This window comes from Pipra filicauda, unplaced genomic scaffold (assembly GCF_003945595.2).
Source record: "Pipra filicauda isolate LSUMZ 115617 unplaced genomic scaffold, ASM394559v2 scaffold264_size1072897_pilon, whole genome shotgun sequence".
NCBI classification, from domain to species: domain Eukaryota; kingdom Metazoa; phylum Chordata; class Aves; order Passeriformes; family Pipridae; genus Pipra; species Pipra filicauda.
In genome coordinates, this window is record NW_024104381.1 from 312,839 (window position 1) to 333,033 (window position 20,195).

General features: G+C 49.9%; 1 protein-coding gene and 2 non-coding genes across 5 annotated transcripts; 1 reads left to right on the top strand and 2 right to left on the bottom strand.

The window, feature by feature from the left end:
• Positions 1-5: 5 nt before the first annotated feature.
• On the bottom strand, positions 6-18,069 carry MDM4 (MDM4 regulator of p53). 3 transcript variants are annotated; one of them, XM_027747006.2, is made up of 11 exons: positions 17,949-18,069; positions 13,864-13,966; positions 11,690-11,764; positions 10,359-10,492; positions 9,906-9,955; positions 7,163-7,224; positions 6,302-6,401; positions 4,894-5,054; positions 4,263-4,397; positions 3,648-3,728; positions 6-2,401 (listed from the first exon to the last, which is right to left on the bottom strand). In XM_027747006.2, the coding sequence occupies exons 2-11, from the start codon at positions 13,936-13,938 to the stop codon at positions 1,844-1,846; spliced, it is 1,431 nt and encodes a 476-aa protein (XP_027602807.1). In that variant the 5' UTR covers positions 13,939-13,966; positions 17,949-18,069; the 3' UTR covers positions 6-1,843. The 3 variants fall into 3 exon arrangements, with proteins under 3 accessions (XP_027602807.1, XP_039238223.1, XP_039238222.1); XM_039382289.1 differs by lacking the exon at positions 17,949-18,069 and adding an exon at positions 15,993-17,082 and having other exon boundaries at positions 4,894-4,955; XM_039382288.1 differs by lacking the exon at positions 17,949-18,069 and adding an exon at positions 15,993-17,079.
• A 1,143-nt stretch (positions 18,070-19,212) lies between these two features.
• On the top strand, positions 19,213-19,285 carry TRNAK-UUU. The gene has a single exon. It is a non-coding gene; the product is annotated as a tRNA-Lys (tRNA).
• Positions 19,286-19,453: 168 nt separating this feature from the next.
• TRNAK-UUU lies at positions 19,454-19,526 on the bottom strand. Its single transcript has one exon. It is a non-coding gene; the product is annotated as a tRNA-Lys (tRNA).
• Between the last annotated feature and the right edge of the window lie 669 nt (positions 19,527-20,195).

Here is a 20,195-nt window from a genome sequence, read left to right on the forward strand (position 1 = left end):
GGGGAAAAACCCACTTGGGAAAGGGGAGAAAAAAGCACTTTAAAAGGGGAATAACCCACTTGGAAAGGGAAGAAACTGCTTCATGTAACTGCCTGGGTAAAGCTGCTGATTCCAGCGTGGGTAAAGTGCATCACCAGCGATTTAAGAGCCCTTTAGTTAAGGGAACAATAAATCACCTTTTCCATGGGGACTGATTCCCATGGATAGTGCACCCATGTGCCAGCACAACTGTCTCTGACAATCCCAGTTACAGCCAGCACGGGAACAATCCCAAAGCTCCAGGGGGATGGGAAGTTTGGGGAGTTTTGGCAGTGATTTGCAGCGATTTTGTAGCACCTACTCTGGGGTTTTTGCACAGAAACACCAGCTCTGGTGTCAGGGTTTGCTGGAACCTTCTGCTGGGCAGGTTTGGGGGCTCCCACTGCCCCCCCTGGACCTGCTGGGGCTGGACCAGCACGTGGAGAGTGGGAAAACAAGGAGGAAGAGCCTAAGGAAGCACCAGGGAGTGAGCAGGAACTTCTCTTGCTGTGTTTCCACGAGCACTCCCTGGGTTAGAGAGGGAATTAGAGGTGACAACAAACAGGGCTTGTTCTACACTGCACTGAGCTTGAATTGCTGGAGAGCTGAAAGGTGAAGGTTCTGTTGGTCCTCCAAAAAAGCCTGGAAAACAGGGAAGCTGAGGGAATCGAGCACAATCTTGGATGTCACCACAGGAAAGGGTGAGATTTTTTTAAACTGAGTTTTAACTAAGTTTTGGCAGCCAGCAGTGACCATGCACAGCTCTGAAGGACAGAGCTGGAGTGTTAAATCACAGGGAGGGGGCAAAAAAAGAGCCCCCTTTAATTAATTAAATAATTTTTAAATTAAAACCCTGACACCCAGCACAGCCCCCAGAGTGCAACTGGTGCTTTAGAGGAGTCGTTTTTTCCCCTCAAAGGCTCGTGTCCTGTCTTTAAAGCCACACTGCACTCAAAACTGAGTATATTCTGGGCAGGCTGATGAGATGAGGCAGGTGGAAGGTGCACTGGGAACATCCCAAAACAGGCACAGAGCCGTTGGAATCGAATCCAGCTGGCAGAGCAGAGGCTGAGCTAATGCTGGACAGGCTTCAAAGCTATGTAAGGTGACAGAAAATGTATTTAAATGAAAAAATCAATATAAATTAAATGAGCCAATAAGAAAGCAAAATGTATCCCTATATTCTCTCTGTGACCTGAGCTAGTTATGGATTAAGAGTTTGGGAGGATTTGTTTCCTGTCTGGGATCAAGAGGACCTTCACCTTGCCTAAAAATCCTACCTTAAAAATCAACCAAAAAAATCAGACACAGGGTTATTTTCCTTTGCACTGCCCTCAGGAGAGCTGGTCCTTGGAGAAAAGGCTCATCTAAGCTGCCACCACCTCGGAATCCCACCCTTCCCACCCCTCAATATTCATCTCTATTTCTATCTCAGATCACACCCCCCTCAGAAGGCATTGATTGCACAGCTCTGACTTAACTGGAGAACAACACTCCAGAAGTTACAACTCTTCCCAAACCTTGTTTTCTCCAAGGACCAGCTGTCAGGACAGAGAATCCCAGGGACACCCCTGAGCTGAAAGGGGAAGATTTTGGCCGATTCCAGGCTGGGGCATCGACCCCAGCGTGTCCCTCCCTGTTCCCTGCAGGCTTTCATTTCCAGGGGCATGGAAAGGTGGATGCTGCAGAGGTTCCTCAGCCTGCTGGGGCAGACTGGAATCTTAATTCTCTTTGGCTTTCGTTGGCTGAGATCTGAAACCGGGGCGCTTAAGTGCAAGAAACCTGCTGGCTCCTTTTTGGAGGAGAAAGGCCTGGAGCGGCCCAACTACCCCATGAAGATCCTGATGACCATCTCGATCTCCTTCCTGCACACTGGGCAGGGGGATCTCCTTTTCTTCAGCATCTTTGCACACCTGAAACAGGCCACGAGGTGGGCAGTCCTGCCGTGGACGATGTTCCCGTCGCGGGGCCTGAGCTGGCACAGGCAGCAGGGGCTCAGCAGCGTTTTTATACTCTCCAGAGACTCGATTTCTTCCTCCTTTTTACTCTCAGCCAAGCTCAGCAGAGACTCTTTGCTCTCATGAGCCCGTGCCAGGTCCAGGGACTCGATGGAGCCGCAGGGGGGGGGTTTGGGTTCCACCCCGAACATGCGGGTGGGCGGCCCAGCCGGGGCCGACATGGTCCTTTTGCAGTCTGGGACATCTATCCCCTCGTCCTCCTCTTCCTCCTCCTTGTTTTTCATGGCAGCAATGCTGGACAGGGAGAGGGAGTGGGCCAGTTTGGGCCAGTCTGAGTACCAGCCCTTGCGCAGGGCCCAGCAGCGGTAGCAGTACCGTTTGCCCGGGGAGTTGAACTTCTTGCATTTGGTGCATTGCCAGCAGCCCTGGGGGAATGGGAGGCCAAAAACCAGCAGTGAGTGAGGGGGTTCTTGTGCACGTTTCCTCTATGTAGGAAAAGCAGCAAAGAAGCCTCATGAAAAAAAAAAAAAAAGGGATTTATGCCCGATTTCTAAGCCTGTGGTTTGATTCTCAGCACCTCAGAAAGCCTAACGAGGACTCGACTCCCCCCTGTGTGTTCTACAGGTGCAGATCTCAAACATTAATTCCTGCCCTCCCTCCCTCCCAGCCTTCAGCACTCTGCAAGAATCCAATGTTCTCTGCTGGGCAGTTTATTGGATTTTCAGTCTCTCGCTCTGAATTCCAGGGTAGAGCTCCTGGAATCAGTCAGGAATACACTTCCCAGGCTCACTAATCGCTTGGCATCTGTTGGATCTGCACAATTAATAGAGGTTTGCTTGATTACCCCACCCAGCAAGGCCCAAGCTCAGAGCCATGACTCAGCTGTCCAGGGACGGCCCCATTTATTCCAGCACAGGCTAGAAAATGATGCTAAAATCGGGGTTTTTTTGGTGTTATCAGCTGCAAAGAGTCTCAGGATGCACTTCTGCTGCCTCAGAACAAACCTCCGAGGCAGCCTCAGGACTGGGAGAAGGACAGCTCAAGGAACAGAGATTTGATGTCTCTCAGGACCCACCATGAGGGATTTTTGGAGGAGTGGGGGAGTGGGGAGAGGTGACAGCTCAGTAATTGCTGCTTGTTCTCTTTCCACCTCGTTTTGTCATTTGAGCAGGGGAAAAGCTGTGGGGTGTCCTCTGAGAGGCACTGCAAGGGCACAGGCACCAGCCCAGACACTGCACCCTCCTCACCAGAGCCAGGGGACAATGGCAGGACAAGGGGCTGGAATGAGCCAGGGATTCTCTTCCCATCCCAGGGAACACAAAACGAGGGGCAGCAACAGGGCTGGACCCCCAGGACTCAGGGGATCCCTGATCCTGACACAGAAATTCCCACAACAAGGGGATTTGGGGTGTGAGGCACTGGAGTGATTACAAAGTGCTCACTTGAGACTTCCAGATCTCTGCCCAGGACCATCCTCCAGATGTCCTTCCAGAGGACAACATGGAATAAACCTGATTAAAACCTGCATGGAGATCATACTAACTTCATCCAGCCACTTTTTACGGCCTGGAAACCTTTACAGGAATCAGCTCCTCCTGCCACAACCAGCAGTAGGTGTGGGATGAGCTGTCCCTGCTCCAGCAGGGAATGTTGTCCTGGGGGATCACCCACCTCGGAAGCACCTTCTGTGTCCGTGTCATCACTTAAGCACTGAGAGTCCTCCAAGTCATTCAGACACACCTGCTCAGTCACCTGGGAAGAGTGGAAATGTTGCAATAATCGCCATTTATCACGTGCCTGGCACCTCACACCCAAATTAAACGACTGGATAATCACCATGCTAATCAAAGCTACTTCTGTAAGTGAATGAAAAGCCATTTTTGCAGTGTTTTTATTCCAGAATGTTGATACTGTTGCTGGATTGGCTTGGTCCTACTTGACTGTGGTCAATGTAAACTGACATTTTCCTCTCTGAGTCTTTTCATTTACCTTTGACAGCTGGAACTGAGGACCTTTGAAGTCTTTTCCAACCTTAATTCTACGATTCTGTGATTTATTATTCTTGAAGGTATCTAGACAGACATCTAGTAAAGTTGCTGCTGGAGGTTGGATTCATTTTAAATTAATTTTATGCCTCGAAAACACACATTTAACCCAAAGGCTGAGCTGGAAAGGCATCACCCACGTAAGGAATGCTGACAGCCTTCTCTAAACACAGTTTAACCTCTGGATGGTTCCAATACCAGCACAGCACCATGGCATCAGTTAAAGCTTGGAAAGAGGTACCTTTGTGTCACCTTCTTTCACTTCCTCACAGTCCAACACGTTCACCTTGAGCCCAGCACTGCCCTGGTCCAAGGGGCACTCGTTGAGGAACCACAGGTCGTCAGTAGTATCCGAAACAATGGCAGTGTCAATGTCCTGAGGGAAAAGGAGCAGGGAAAACCCCTCAGAGCTCAGCTCAGGAGCAGCAGGAGCTCCAGCTCCGCAACCATCGCTCTCCCCTTCTCCTCAGCCACAACCTCCTGAGCCCTGGGCAGCTGTGCCAGGGGAGAACAGGGCACCTGGCTGCTCTCACACCCCCCTTCTTCCATCTGCCAGCTCACAGACACCCCTTTCCCGACTTCCAACTCTGTGCTCCTTGCCCTCCTGCCTGGCCACCACCCTACAACCCAAAAGGGCAACTCCTGGAGTGCAGAGGGACCTCCCAGGGCCTTCGGGGAGAGTCTGGGTTATTCAAAAAGCACTAAAGGTAACCAACCACCTGGTGTGAAAGGCTGGGACAGGAACACACAAGGGAGAGGCTGAAAATCCTGGAGTGGGAAGGGGAAAGAAAGAACAAGAATATTTTATTGCCTTGGAACCCAAAAGAGGAGAGGAGGAGGACACAGTGCACCTGTTCCAAATGTCTACACACCTGGTTAGTCTGAATATCTGTTGATCCATTACTTCTGGACTCGTAATTGCTTCTGAGGTTGCCTAAAAACCACCATGGAAGACCAGCTACATCCCATTCCTCAAACACTAGGTCCAGCTTAGGCTTCTTGCTTTTAGAGAGGTTTTCTATTAAGTCTTTGTCTGTAAGAGCCAAGTAGAGTCTAAGTCATGCCACACCTACATTTGTTAAGAGACCAGCAGAGAAAAACATGGCCCCATCTGATTCCAGAAACCTTTCCTGCTCCTTCTCACCCCAGTTCCTGCTGAGAGCTCTGGGGTTTGTCTGCTCCTGGCAAAACAGTCCCTGCACTGAGGGACTGAGGTCAGGGAACATCCCAGTGATCCCAGTGCCTCTACACTGGTACAGGTTGGTTTTTATCCCAGGATCAGAGAAACACAAACACTTCTTTCTGAGCCCTTCCCAAGTCACCACTAAGCAGAGTTCCTGAGTGATTCAGGATGCAGAAAGAACTGGTTTGACTTCAGATTCCAACGCTGGGAGCTCCTGAATTCGCAAGCCAGGCTCACACAGGAAGCAGGAAGGTAAGAATCCACACTCCCCATGCTTCAGCCTCTTTCTTAGCCTGTGCAGTTTAGTCTGTGATCCCAAACTCAGCATAAGTTTCAAGATAACCTTGAAACTCTCTCCCTTCCCGAGTTTCAAAGGCACAGACAAGGCTGTTTCTCCCTCTTTTGTGCATACAGGAAATATGATTTGATCTGGAAATACCCACACTCACAAAGACCTGCTTTTACAAATTAGGTTCCTTGATATGAAAACAACCTGAGAATAGAAAGCAGAAAAATCAGCAAAATTGCTTCCCTAACATCTGAAATCCAAATGAGTGACCCAGTGAGAAATCCCCAGACATTCCACCAGAGGAAATGTCTAAATATGAAGGAGCTGTCTTACACTTGTGCTGGATACAAAAAAAACCCCATTGTTGCTCAGTTCCCTGATTGGTTTGCAGGTAATGACTGCAGACAGTGCAGTCTGGGCTCTGTGTGATCAGGAGAGTCCCTTGGGAAGATAAATAGATACAAGTGTAATTTCAGCACTTAAAATACCCTTCAGCAAGGTCTGTAAGATTTTCTGTGGCATTGTTCAGTGATAGATGTGCTTTAGGGGTTTAACCTGCCATCTCCTTCAAAGCACTTGTTTGCTTATGAGACCAAACAGCCCAGCCAGAAAACACATCTCTCACACAATACCTTGGGTCAACATTTGTGTTCTCTCAAGCTTCAGCATAAACTGATGGGGTTTAATGATTGTGCTCCAAACCAGGGGGTTACTGGTGTCCCAAAATCCTCCTCCAGTGTTTGCTGATGCAGAGGAGGAGCAGAAGGGCTGGTGCACGTTGTGTTGGTGCAGGAGAGCCAGGACTCACCTTCACAAGTGTCACAGTTCTGCTCCGAGGTAGACAAAGCAGAGGCCTTGCTCTCCTCCCCCTCCGTGGTCCCAGCATCAGAACCTTCTTCCTGGCTAAACTGCAGGAAGGAAAATCCAGGTGTTAGTCCACCAGAGCTTATAGGGACAAGGGGATGTAGCACTTCCATTCCGAGTCACCAGCTGCAGGACAAGACCAAGCAGTTATGAGGAGGAATAAAAGTTTCTGAGCAAAACCTACACACTATTTACCCTCGACAAAGCCTAAGGCACCTGTCATCAGCACAAACACGTACTTCCAACCTAGGAAAAATCTTTAGCTTGGCAGAAGTCCCAAGGCTGCCATCATTCATGCAGTAAAACTGTGGTATTTGTGACTCTCTCACCCCCAGTGCGAACAGACACCTCCCAGATCAGGCTGCCTTCCCCCCAAAGCACACCTGGAGACGAGTTTGAAGGCGCCAAGATTTTTCCTAGGTTTCCAATTCTGCCTGAAAGCTCGAAAAACAATCCTAACTAAACACAAAACACTTGGTCACACGTTTTAGAAAGCTTAGTTATTTGGCAATTCCTACTCAGGGAGGGGATGGGAGAGAGGGGGAAAGACATGAAAAGGCAGAGCACGCTGGAGGAACTGAGGACTAGAAGTGCTACACCCCAGAGAAACGCGCTCAGAGACTGGAACTCTGTTATGAGGAGAACAGAGAAGGGTCACTCTGTCCCTGCCTGTGGACTCCAAGAACTTTTCAGGAAGGTGAGGACCTGGCAGCCAAGCAGCACAAAGTTCTGGCAGTCCACCATGCACAGGTACAGAGAAGGGGCACTCTGTACAACAAAAGAAACCACTCGGCAGTGGGTTTACCTTCAGCTGGTCTTGGCTTGGCTTATCGACGCTCTGCTCCTTTGGGAGAGTCTGTGCAGCATCTAGATGGCAGGTAAAACAAGAGAAAAAACCTTCCCCAGTAATAACCATTCTCACAACACAAGAGGGGCTTCACAAGCAACCAACGAGCCAGGCTTGGCAGACCTCTGAGAAACCCTTCAGGAACAATGTGGAGGCAGCAGCCCATGGAACACAGGCTGTGCCTCCCTGGAGGAGAGGAAAACTCACAGCAGGGAAGAATCCTCTTCCCAAAGGAAAAAACTGCTCCTTTTCCTCCAGGTTGCCCTGCCATGACAAGCTCCAGGGACAAGACACAAGGTCTGCCAAAGGCAGGAACCCAGAGTGTGGGGAATCCCACCTGGATCAGATCCAGGGGGATCTGAAGAAGGGGAATGGGGAAGGGCAAGATTTTTATAACTACCTGAGGATTCCATCTCAGGCTGAGGCAGGAAAAACACCTTTTTAAAGGGTCTGGGCATGAAGAACAAAGACTAGACTAAAGAAGGGAAAATTCCATGCACAGCCAGCTCTTTCCTGGGCAGCTGTGGACACGTCCCTAACACAATTTAATCCAGATGATTCTGCTGGCCCCAAGAGTTAATTAAAAGACCAAGCTAAAGAGCAAGAACAATCCAATTAACAGAACTTTCTATATAATAGGAGGTGCACTCAGGAAGCCTGTCCTTCAGACAGAATGGCTGGCTGGAGAACAAAAGATCCAAGGATGGCTCCTGCTTGCTCCCCTTTCAGTTTAGCAGAGACATTCCCTGCAGAGTGCCAGGCACACAGGATGAGTCTGATTCACACCATGAATCACTGCACTGATAGGAAGACACTCAAAACTGTTGCTACAGGCAAAAATTAGACCACAAAGTGGCCATCAAATGGAGCAAAACCCAGGACAGGATGACACGGCTCCTGTCCCTTATTGCTTTAGTTCACCTTTCCCTTCCTGCTGCCATCACCCTTCAGCTCCTGCAGCCACTGATTATTTACTACCTGGAGGAAAACAGAAGCCAAGTGGCTCATCCATCACTGCTTTGGCTCTGCAGGGACACTGGAATGGACGAAGACTCGCCCTTCTAACACTTTATAAATTTTCACTGTGTGAAAACGCTGCACTGACTGGAAGGCTCCCTTTTTGGAGCCAACATATCCCACACAAAATGTCCCTGAAGTGAGGGATTCCTAAATACACCTCGTGGGAGTCACTCCTGGGGGAGAGCTGGCCAAGGAAGGGGGAAGGAGCTGGCCAAGGAAAGGAGAAAGCTGGCCAAGGAAGGTGTTAGATCAGATGGTGGTCTGATGAAGAGCCCTATGTAAGAGCTCATTCCTCATTCTCAAGATGTGCTGCAGCCACTTCTCCTTCTCCAAGTGCACTTAAAAATGGTCAAATAACCTGCAAAACGATGAGCTGAGAAGCCCTGATTTGGCCAATGAACACGAGCAGCTACTGCAGAACACGAAACATGAAGAATTCTTAAGTCCTGAGGCACCTCTAGTTACTCCTGTGTTGGGATGAAGGAAAAGCAACACCTGGAGTGACCCTCCCTAGGGATCTGTCCGAGGTCTGGTCTGCCAAGCTTGTTTCGTTTTAGTCACACACACCCAGGACTAACTGAGGATTCCCTCTGGCAGGTTTAAGGTCACACCAGGACTGCACCACACACACACACACCCAGGACTAACTGAGGATTCCCTCTGGCAGGTTTAAGGTCACACCAGGACTGCACCACACACACACAGCCAGGCCCAGAGCAAGGAGAGGGGACAGGGCAGCAGAGCAGAGTGTTTGCTGGGATCCTCTGCTCTCCACACAAACTGCTTTAGGGAAGAGTCAGCACATCACCAGTGAGGGAAGCAGCACTCACACGGTTATTCTACAGGTTTAGGAGAGTCCACTCAAGAAGATCCTTCTTTATAATTAAAGCAGGGGGACCTCAGAGGCACCAGCATGGCTCAAAGCAGAGGACTAAGCACTTCAGGGTCATGTTTTTTCAGTTTCTAAATCTGCACAAGCTTTTTATGCACTTGTGCAAAAATAGCCTGAGCCTTTGTAAAGAACTAAGTCCATATTATCTGCTTAGAGCACCCAGGAAATATGGCACAAGACTCCACAGTTCTCCCAGTTGATTTTTTCCAATGGAGATTACCAGCCCCACAATGGGAGCTGGCTGCAAGGAAGCCATCAGCCAGGATTAATTTAAGAATAAATTTTCATTTATGACTGAAGGGCTTTTGATGGAGCTAGATTTGATTTCTCTTATGAGCTGGGAAAGCAACAGTGACCTTTAAAGGTTCAAGTGTCTGATTAAAGTCCAGACCTCTGGCTTGCAGAGCTCGCTGGGTTTCTGGTGTTGTTATGGATTATGAAAGTATAAAATGAGGTGAGAACGAGAAGCTGCAGCTCTGAAACTGAAAAATACTGAGAAAATCAATATTGATTTGGATGGGACACTTCAGCCACGGTGATTTGTTTATCCACAGCATTTAGCTCTCTGAAATTTGGCCATTTGAGGCAGCCACATCACTCAGCCAGCTCCCTGCTCTGGTATCACAGCTACTGACACACAGAAAAGACACATACTCGGAGAGATCGTCTCAAAACCTTCACAGCAGTTTATTCCAACTTGACAAACATTTCTGTGTCTGGTTTTTTGTTACTTACCAGGTTATACCAACACTACATTGAAAGGCCCTGCCCGGACTGTGACCAACCTACCTGTGAGTGCAGCCGCCGTCAGGTTCCGTTTCAACATGTCATACAGGGGGCTGTGGGAGGGAGGGACAGTCAGTGTTCCCACAGAAACCACCAGCACCCTCCCAGACAGGGCCAGGAATTCCCTTTCCTTATCCAGAGGGACACTGGAAACCACGGGGGGGGGGTTTGTCTCCTCACTGATTGTTACAAAGCTCAGCTCAGGACTCAAGGCAGATGCGGATTTTTGCTCCAGTGAGATCAGGGGTTTGAGGAGATGCAGAAATAAGAGGGGGAGAGATGTCACCTCGAGCAGCTCAGTGCCTGGGCCATTCCCTGGCTCCTCAGAACAAGGAGCTCAGCTCCCCCTTGTCACACCCATCACCAACAGGGAGGTTTAAGTGACAGTGACACCAAGAGCTCCTGTCTCAGCAACCCCTGTCAGACAACCCGGGTTCAAGGTGACTCTTTTCCTACCTTGGATCTTTTACAGAGAAGCTCTCCAGGCCCAGCAGCTCTCCCAGCTCATCTCCTCCACAATAGACCATGTGCTGCTGCCTTTTGTCATAGAGCTGCCTCACCATGATGTACTGGCCCAGGTAATGCATCACCTGTGGGGACAGAACACACCCTCAGCCCCACCTGCAGCCTAAACCAAACCCCCAAAACCCCTGGGAACTGACCTGAATTCACAGTGTTTGCCTCCTGCTGCCCTGTACAGTGTGAGTCAAATCACACCTCTTGTGCCTCCCAGCCAAGGGAGAGTTGGGATTTATGGCATTGCTGTGAGGTTTGTAACTATTAACCCTGGACAAGGAGGAAAACTGAGGCAAAGATGGACAAACAGCACCATCCCAGTTAAAGGAACAAGCTGTTCCTAAAGGCTGCTCACACATTTACAGTGCTGCCCCTCAGGACACAGCTTGCCAGGTGTAAAATGAATCCCATTAGTATCACAAAGGATGGAGAGGAGACACCCTCCAGCTACAATCCAAAGTACTGGAACTCCTCTGGAATTTCCCAAGGGGAAAGCAAAGTGCTTGAAGCACAATACAGGCGAGTTCCACCCCCCATCACCCACCAAAGTGACCCTGAAGGGTCTCCAAAAAGTTGCCAGCAGTGCTCTGCTCACTGCAGAAAACCCAGCTGAGTTAAAGTGTGAATCCCTACAGGTAACCTGCACTTAAAACTCAGCTCTGCCCATTTAAACCATCCAATTTAGGGTTTTTTGCACAAATTTTTAGAAGCTAAATAAGTTATTTAAATGCATAAGTGTTAAATTAAGTCACAGGGCTCTGCAGGAAGATTTGACACATGCAATAAAAAACCACTGCATTTAATTCTTTGTAGGCAGGATCTTCTTGTAAATCACACTGTCATTTTTTTAATCGTGTACATATATTGCATTTTAATCTTAAAATAAATGAATACACAGGGTCTCTTAGGTTAAGCTGACAAGCCATTTCAAGGGAAAGTTAAAAAACATCAACTGGAATCCAATTTTTAAGGCTTTGGTACATTGAGCAGAGGGTAGCACAATGGAACAGAATCTCCTACACTCTCTCAGGAATGTGATTATCCCATCTTTCCTTTCTCTACAGAGGTTTCTGATTTTCAGTGATAAATAATATTTCACACTCTTACTCCAACTCCTCCAGGGGCATTATGATCAATCAAGCCAGAACAGTCCTACAGGTTAAGTATCCTCATTTTGCAGGCAGGGGTTCAAAGTACAGAAAAATTAAGAGCCAGTCCTATCCCAACTCCCAAAAAAGCAGGACCAGGCACAGCCTGGAATGTGAGCCCACCTCCTTGAGAGTGAAAGTGTCTCCTTGGGCTCCTGCTGCCTGCAGAATCCTCAGGAGTGGCAGTCTGGGTCTCACCTGGAACACAGAGCAGGGTTTTGTTGGAATGACAGGAAGCAGAGCCCTGCTGAGAGAAATCCCACCCCTCTGGCACAGCCATCCAGCAAGAGAAAAGAAAACAGCCCAGGAATGCAGGTAGGCAGCTCTAAAGGCTCTAATCCCACCAATGGTCCTATGAACTCCTATGAACCTCCCTCCTGGGAGGGCAGGCTGTAAACTCAGAGCCCTGGAATGGAGGCCTGGGCAGTGATTCCATGGCCACTGTGCCTGGATTTCCCCAGTACTGCTGGGAACACATCAGTTCTGCCCTGCCCAGGCCAAGGATCTCTCCAGGTCTTCCCCCATGAACAGGCACAGAACAAGAGCAGTGCATTAAACACGAGGTGTTGGTAATTAACACCAAGGCTCCCGTGCCTCAAAGCTGCTCTGGGGGTGTGGGGGAACCTCCAGGGGCTGTGCAGCACCTGTACCATACCCAGGGTGCTTTTTATCTTATATAATCAAGATTTCATCAGGAACTGCAGTCACAGGACAAGGGGGAATTTAGGAGATACACAGAAGAAATTCCCCCCTGTGAGGGTGGGGAGGCCCTGGCACAGGGTGCCCAGAGAAGCTGTGGCTGCCCCAGCCCTGGAAGTGTCCAAGGCCAGGCTGGATAAACTTGGAGCAACCTGGGGCAGTGGAAGGTGTCCCTGCCCATGGCAGGGGGTGGCACTGGGTGAGCTTTAATGTCCCTCCCAACCCAAACCAGTCTGGGATCTTTTTAAGAGGCCAACTGCACTGCAGCACCTTTTTCCTACAAAAGGAGAGCAGGTTTGGCTGCTTGTCACAGATGTCATTTGTCACTCAGCTCCCAGGCAGCACCTTGGCAAGGTGTTTATTCCTCTGTTTTCTAAAACTGTGAAAAATTCCCCTCCTCTGTGGACCTGTCTGCTCTGTTTTCTCATTATGGTGTTTCTAAAATGCATTTTCCAGCTCAAACACAACAACTCGTGTCCAGCCTCAAGCCTCTTCCTCAAAAACCAGCTTCTGCAGTAGGAAAAAGCTCAGCACAGCTCCAGTAAGTGCTTGTATCAGCACATGGCTTTTAATAAGATGAAATTATGTGTTTGTTCAGTCATTTCTCTAATGACCACTCTCGAATGGGTTTTGAAGGAACTTCTCAGAAGTCTCTTTCTGATGAAAGAAGCAACCCAGTCAGCTGGATCATTCTAAAATGGGCCCTCAGCTCCCCCAGTCCTGATGGAAGTGTTTGTTCCACCCTGCCCGGGACATGAGTGTTGACAATCAATATTTTGTCACTATTATCAGAGCCTATTTACTTTTTTTGTTTTTTTCCCCATGCAGAGCAAATTGAATAAATAAGCATTGACATCAGTTCTGCACAGGGCTTGGCTCCAGTTCAAAGCTTCTAAATAAAGCCTCAAATGGGAAATGCTCAACTTCCCATCAGTTTATTTCCACTCCCACCACATTCCCTGACATCAGGGGGATGGGTTTTTTTACAAGGAATTGGCTCTGGAAGGTTGGATGCCTGGCTTGGAGGAGACTTCCTGATTTTTTTAACACCAGATTTCTGCTGTTGTTGGCAAACCTCTCTTCTCTGAGTGGCTGGTACTGAGCCACACTCCAAACACACACTTGCCACGTTGGCCTTGGCTTGCACCCACAAATACCTTTTGTTCCAGGAACAGGTGATAACAGGAGTACTCCATGTCCAAAGCCACCTAAACAGACTCCAAAAAGGCCTGGGGATGAATTACTAGGCAAAGTTTAACACAAGGTTACAAAGCTCCAATACAGCTGTCCCAGAGTGCAGCTCCAGGAGGAATGCTGGACATGGAATATTCTAAGGTTCAGCACAAAAATAGGTACTGTATTATTTTTCTATCTCCAGTTTTCCCTTCCTTCCCCTTTAAATAATGTTCACAAACCACTGAGAGTTCATAAATGATCTGAGAGTGAAAGATAACACAACTCCTTAGGATGAAAGCCCTGCTCCATTAGGGTAAATTCTCCTTACTTAAAGGTACTTGGAGAGCTTGGATTTAATGGAAGAAATCACTGCTCTGAGGGGAAAACAGCAGAGATAAGTGGGAGAAATAACAGCAAATTACCTGGTGAGCTTGTCCCAGAGTGATCCTGCAGGTGTTCTCAGCTGCTGGGTGCTGGGCAGGGCTGGGGGAGCTCATGGTGGCAGTGAGCAGCTGGTAACAGCACCTAAAATTGAGAAAGGTCAGGCTGAGAAACCTGGGCTGGAGTTTAACCACTTCCACCTCCTCAGAAGCTTCAGGAAACCGAGGTTTAAAATTAGCCCTGCAGGCACATCTCAAACCATGCTGTGCAATGCTGGTGGTCCCGTGCCCTGCCTGCTTTGTCCTGCCAGAGGGGGGTTAGGTTAGATATGAAGACAAATCTGTGGTGGGAAGGGTTATAAAACACTGGCCCAGCTGCCCAGGGCAGGGGTGGGATCACCACCCCTGGAAGTGTTCAAAAAATGTGTGGATGTGGCACCTGAGGGCGTGGCTGGTGATGACCATGGTGGTGGTGCTGGGTTGATGGTGGACTTATTGATGCTGAAGTCTTTTCCAGCCTCAGTGATTCCATGATTCTGAGCTGGATCCAGCAAACAGCCACGGGACAACTGGGACACTGGTGCTGTGGCTGCCCCATCCCTGGAAGTGCCCAAGGCCAGGCTGGATGGGGCTTGGAGAGAGCTGGGCTAGTGGGAGGTGTCCCTGCCCATGGAAGGAAGTGGGACTGGATGAGCTTTAAGGTTCCAAGCCAAAGCAGTCTGGGATTCTGAGCCTCTGCAGGAGTGACACACCACGGTGAGGAACTTGGGGACCTGCCAGTGCCCAGGAGGGATCAGCAAACTCTGGTGAAACCCCTGAGTCAGAGGTGGGGAATGAGGAGCTGAGTCACAACCAGCCAGCAGGGAAAGCCCAGGACAGCCAGGCCTGACTCCCAAAGGAGCAGCAGCCAGAGCTGATGGCCATCACTAGCACATTCCCACCTCCTTTGACTTCCAAGAGATGAAAATCTGCTAAAGCTGCTGCAGCCCCCACCCCACCTGATAAATGAACAGTTTCTGGGTGAGCAGGTGACAATCCTTTCCTGGAAGGGAACAAAAGGGGAAGTCCTGCAGCTATTTGAATTGGTCTCAGTTTCAGAATCCACCCAAAGAGCAGCAGTGACTCATGTTCCCAGCACAATCCACTTTCCTCTGCCCCACACAACAGGTTTGAAATCTTTGAAGAGAAGGGATGGTCTAACTCAACTCCTCACTGGAAAAAAGCACCTTGAACTTGATGGAGAAAAACAGGAATCCTTGATTTTACTCTCAGCACTAAAGCTCAGACCAATAAACCAGTAAATGATGTGTCCCTGGACCTAGTTACAGTAAAATCTCAATTTTAACATGAATCTGGTCACGGGCAATACTGAAACAAGTCCTGCAACTGCCTTTTTGGTAAAATCAAGGCTAAAGCGTGAGATGAATTACCAAGAGTGGCTCCTCAATTTGCCTGGGTAACTGCAACTTTGGGAATGTTTTTACTGAACTTTTAGTCCATGCAGTAGTTTAATTATTTCAATCTTAATGATAATTATTTCAATTTCACTTCTAAATCCAAAACATTGGATTTGAAAGTGTGAAGCCCCAAACTTTCAAAGCAATATGTGAATTGTCTTTCATGGAATTTTCCAGCTCCAGTAAATGAATTTGTTACTACACCCAGTTATCAGAGCCAGCATGATCAGCTTGAATATCAGCAGAATTCCCAGAGTCCTGCCTGAGGAATGCAGCCAAAGGTCTCAGCTGCAGACAAAACAGGCTCAAGGTGGCTCAGTAATGACAAAAATCTGAGCTTTAGCACCAAGTCAAGCTCCTGGCACTGTAACTGTTCAGTCTCTGCCCATCTATTAAAAAGGACTTTTAATGACTTTATTAGAGGCTTCTGATGGTTTTTATGGCATTACAGTCCTCTGAAGTGAGGCACTGTCAGGAATAAAATCATCCCCAGGGATCAAACATATCTCTAAATACTCGGGAAGGGCTGATTAAAGCACATTAAACACTCAGGTTTGCAAATAACAGTGGTAGTAACTCAAACTCCAAACTCCAAATACATCTTGAAGCACTTCCACCTCATCACACCCCTCGATTTTACGGCAGATCTCTGGCTGATAACACCAACCACGAGCTGCCCACCTTAAGCTTGAACTAACCCGCAGCCCGACTTACCGACCGTCGCTGCTGGAGGGGTATCCCGGGGCTATTATCCCTGGATTCCTGTCCCGGGCGGCCCCGGGAAGGCTCTGGGCTTCCCGCCGATGCTCCGGGCTCTGAGTGGCCCTTTCAAAGGGCGCCGGGCGGGGCGGGGAGCCCCGAGAACTGCCGGGCTGGGGAAAGGGCCCGGGGGGACTAAAGGTGCATTTCCTGAGCCCGCATTCCAGGAAAAGGACCCCGGGCTGAGGCATCAACGAGCCACGGCTTTAACTGTTTCCGCGCTGATTTCATCAGCGCTATCGGGCTCAGCCTCCGGTTTTACAGACAAAGAGTTTCGGTGAGTTTGAGCCTCAGTGATGGAGTTTTCTTTAATCAGAGCTCAATCTCGGGGCTCCCGAGTGCCGCCTTCCCAAGCTCTAAAAACCACGTCCAGGCTCCCACAAAACCTACGGACGCAGCCACCAGGCACAGAAAACCTCCCACCAGGCACAGAAAACCTCCCACCAGGCACAGAAAACCTCCCACCAGGCACAGAAAACCTCCCACCAGGCACAGAAAACCTCCCTCGGTTCCACCCTGTGCACGTTCCTAAAGGAAGGAGAAGCTCAGTGAGCCCAGTTTAACCCTCCCCTACTGCTCTACTTCTAAATATCCGACGTTTTACCTCCCAGCGCTGTGCCTGGACCAACTTGCAGCCAAGGGAATGAAGCACCAGTGGACTTAGGGCTGTTTGGAGCCACGGAAAATGCCACTGGACCGGAGCAACGTCTGAGGAATCCATGAATCACAGAGGAGTCATGAATAATCGAATTTTCCACTCGAAAACTTGACACAGACCACAGGAACAAGACGTCTGCCTGTGCTGGGAGTAGAACTTCCTTCTCAGGAGACCAAAACCTCACCAGAGCACAGCTTTTGGTGCTCGAGAATAAAGATCTTACCGGACTCAGAGAGTGCAAGCACAGCCTGGAAAGTTAAGTTAAAACTTCTAATTCAAGCTCAGGTTTGGTTTTAGAGTCTCATTTCCAGGAAAGGACAGTTTTTAACTTGTGTGTGAAGTGGAAACACAGCAGGGAGTGTAAAGCAGACATTGTGGGCTCTCTAATGGTTCGTTGTGATAGTGAGTTCAGGTGTGACACCCCAGCAACAGCCATTTTCAAGCTTTCTAACAAAGCAAAATATTGAAAATAACTTGTAATTCTATGTAGAGCATCATACAGAGCAGCCCTGGAGGGGAGGCCCTAAACAGGCACTAATTTGATAATTAAGTCAGGGATAATTCTGTTTGTCCCTATCAGTCCCTGGGAGTTTTCATGCCTAGAAGTCCTCCTGTGACAAACACCCGACCCCTCCCTGGGAACCACCCCCAGCTCCCCCACCGTGTTCCCAAGTTCCTCCACGGCCCTTGGAATGCCAGCCAGGGAATGAGGAGAGCTGCCCTCCTGCTGGGTGGAGGTGAGACCATGGAATCATGGAATGGTTGGGTGGGAAGGGACCTTAAAGCCCAGCCCATCCCACTCCCTGCCACGGGCAGGGACACCTTCCACTGTCCCAGGTCGCTCCAAGCCCCGTCCAACCCAGCCTTGGACACTTCCAGGGATGAGGCATCCTCTGGGAAATCCATCCCAGTCTCTCCCAGGGAGGAATTCTTTCCCAATATCCCATCCAACCCCCCCTCTGGCAGTGTAAACCCATTCCCCCTTGTCCTGTCACTCCAGGCCCTTGGAATTAGTCTCTCTTCATCCTTTCCCGTTGACCCCTTCAGGCCGCAATCAGCTCACCCAGGAGCCTCCCTTTTGGAGGTTGAACAATCCCAATTCCCACCCTTTCCCTCGCAGGAGATAAGATTTATCGCCGCTCCCACCGCCCCAGGCCCCTCCCGCCGGCACCGCCTCCTGCCCCCCCCTTCCCACCGCCCCCTCAGCCCTGCGCTCCCCGGGACCCCCGGCTCCCCCCCGGCCCCGGGCTCACCCTACAACCGCTCCATGGGCCCCGGGCAGGGGGTCGAGGGGTGGGGGGACGGGACCCCTAAACCCCCCGAGGGCTCCGCGCCTCCATCTTGGCGGGGTCCGGGCCGCCGCTTCCCCTCGCGGCCAACATGGCGGCGAGGCCACCGAGCGGCGCGGGGCGCGCGGCCAGAGGGGATGCGGGGACGCCGCGGGGGACGTGGCGCCCCCCAGCGGCTTGGAGGACCCGAGCGGAGCGTCCCCTCAGCCCAGCTGGAAAATGTAAAACGATAATAAAAATAAAATAGTTAATAATAATAATAATAAAAATTAATAATTATTACAAGTAATTATAAATAAATATATATCGTATTTATACGTGCATATATTTAATATATTACCTATTATTTGTAATAGATAATATATATTATGATGCATAATATATATTATGATGTGTAATATGTAATATATATTATACATAATGTATAAGTAAATTAGAAATTATAAATACTATTAAACATAAATAAAAAAATCAAGATTGTCTCAAGTCAAGGTGTTCTTTGACGTAAGATCTATGTGTACTTTCAAGCCTCGGTGGCACAGGCAGCAGTTCCATCCCTGGCTCAAGGACGTCCTGGAATTAACAAGCCTTAGGGATGCAGTAAATCAAAATGTCGATGTGCGTCTGTGCAGACATTGCTGACTTGGCAAAATACTCGAAGTTCCTGTGCCCTAGAGCTGAACTGTCTTCGTTATAACCGTTACATGGCCCCCCCCTGCATTATAAACCCCACCTGGACACAATAAATCCCACCTGGACACAATAAATCCCACCTGGACATTATAAACCCCACCTGGACATTATAACACCCAATAAACTTCATTATAAACCCCACCTGGACACGTCCCTGTGTCACCTGCTCCAGCTGACCCTGCCTTGGCAGGGGGGTTGGAATCGGTCTCCAGAGCTCCTTTCCAACCCCAACCATTGTGTGACAACACTGAAAAATCCCACCTAGGGGTCAAGAAGCCCCTGTCCCTGCACAGCCCCTTCCCCTGACAAGGGGTCCTGTAACCTGGGTGGAAATTCAGAAACAGCCCCAATTAACTCTGTGCTTGGGAAGTGCCTGAACTGCTGCGTGTAAAGAACGAAGTGCGGGAGGGGTTGTTCTGGGTCTGGCGGACACTGGGAACGGATCCCACGCCGTGGGGCTGTCCCTGCCCTACACATCGGCAGGGCTGGCCCTGTGTTGTCGCTGATAAGCGCTGTCCCTGAGCTGCGGACTAGAGCCCGGATAGCTCAGTCGGTAGAGCATCAGACTTTTAATCTGAGGGTCCAGGGTTCAAGTCCCTGTTCGGGCGGTTTCAGTTTTTCCCTTCTACGTTGGTTATTTTTTTTTTTTTGCTCCCTGCCCGGATTCTCCCGGGGCACCGGAACCCTGGGCGGGGAAGCGCCGGCGGTGCTGCGGGTGTAAAAAAGGCTTTAGAGGGGGAAAAAAATAATTCGGAGGAGGAAAAAAAAAAATCGAGCGCCCGAACAGGGACTTGAACCCTGGACCCTCAGATTAAAAGTCTGATGCTCTACCGACTGAGCTATCCGGGCTCTGGCGTTCGGGTGTGCGCTGCTGGTTGATCCCGCTGTCCATGGGCTGAGCTGCTGCCTGTACTTCTGCCTAATCCCCCCCGTGCCCTTCTGCCTGTACCCCCCTGCCTGAACCTCCTCTGTTTTAACCCCTGCCTGCACTCTCTGCCTGCACCCTCCTTCCTGCTCTCCTTACCTGAACTCCATCTGCCTGAACCACCCTGCCTGGACCCTGCTGCCTAACCCCCCCCTGCCTACACCCCACAGCCTGCAACACCCTTCTCTACCCCCCCTCCTGCACCCCCTGCCTGCACACCCTGCCTGTCCCCCCTCTCCTGCCCGCTCCCCCCAGCCCCAGGAACACTTGCCATGGTTATGGTACAGCTCAGACACAAAGAACAGGCTCATCCTGCCCCTCGTTCTGCCTGTGGGATGTGTAGGAAGAGGGGGGTCCTCACATGGGATGTGTAGGAAGAGGGGGGTCCTCACATGGGATGTGTAGGAAGAGGGGGGTCCTCACTGACAGCCTTGGGAAGGGGGGTCACCCTGGCCCCTCAACCCACAGCAAAATTGGGTGTGCTGGGGGGGAAAGCTGGGAGGGCTCAAAGGGGGTCAGGCCGAGTGGGAAGAGAAGGACAGGGAATAATCCCAGGTCAGGGGATGAGCTGTTGTCCCAGGACACGGGGTGCT

Coding starts and splice junctions, on each gene's coding strand:
- MDM4 (XM_039382288.1), bottom strand. CDS start 16,228: ATGCCTCAGCCCGGGGTCCTTTTCCTGGAATGCGGGCTCAGGAAATGC. Junction 3,729..4,262: donor TGAAAGAAGGTGACACAAAG/GTACCTCTTTCC, acceptor CACTCTTCCCAG/GTGACTGAGCAGGTGTGTCT. Junction 2,402..3,647: donor ACACAGAAGGTGCTTCCGAG/GTGGGTGATCCC, acceptor CCATTCCCCCAG/GGCTGCTGGCAATGCACCAA.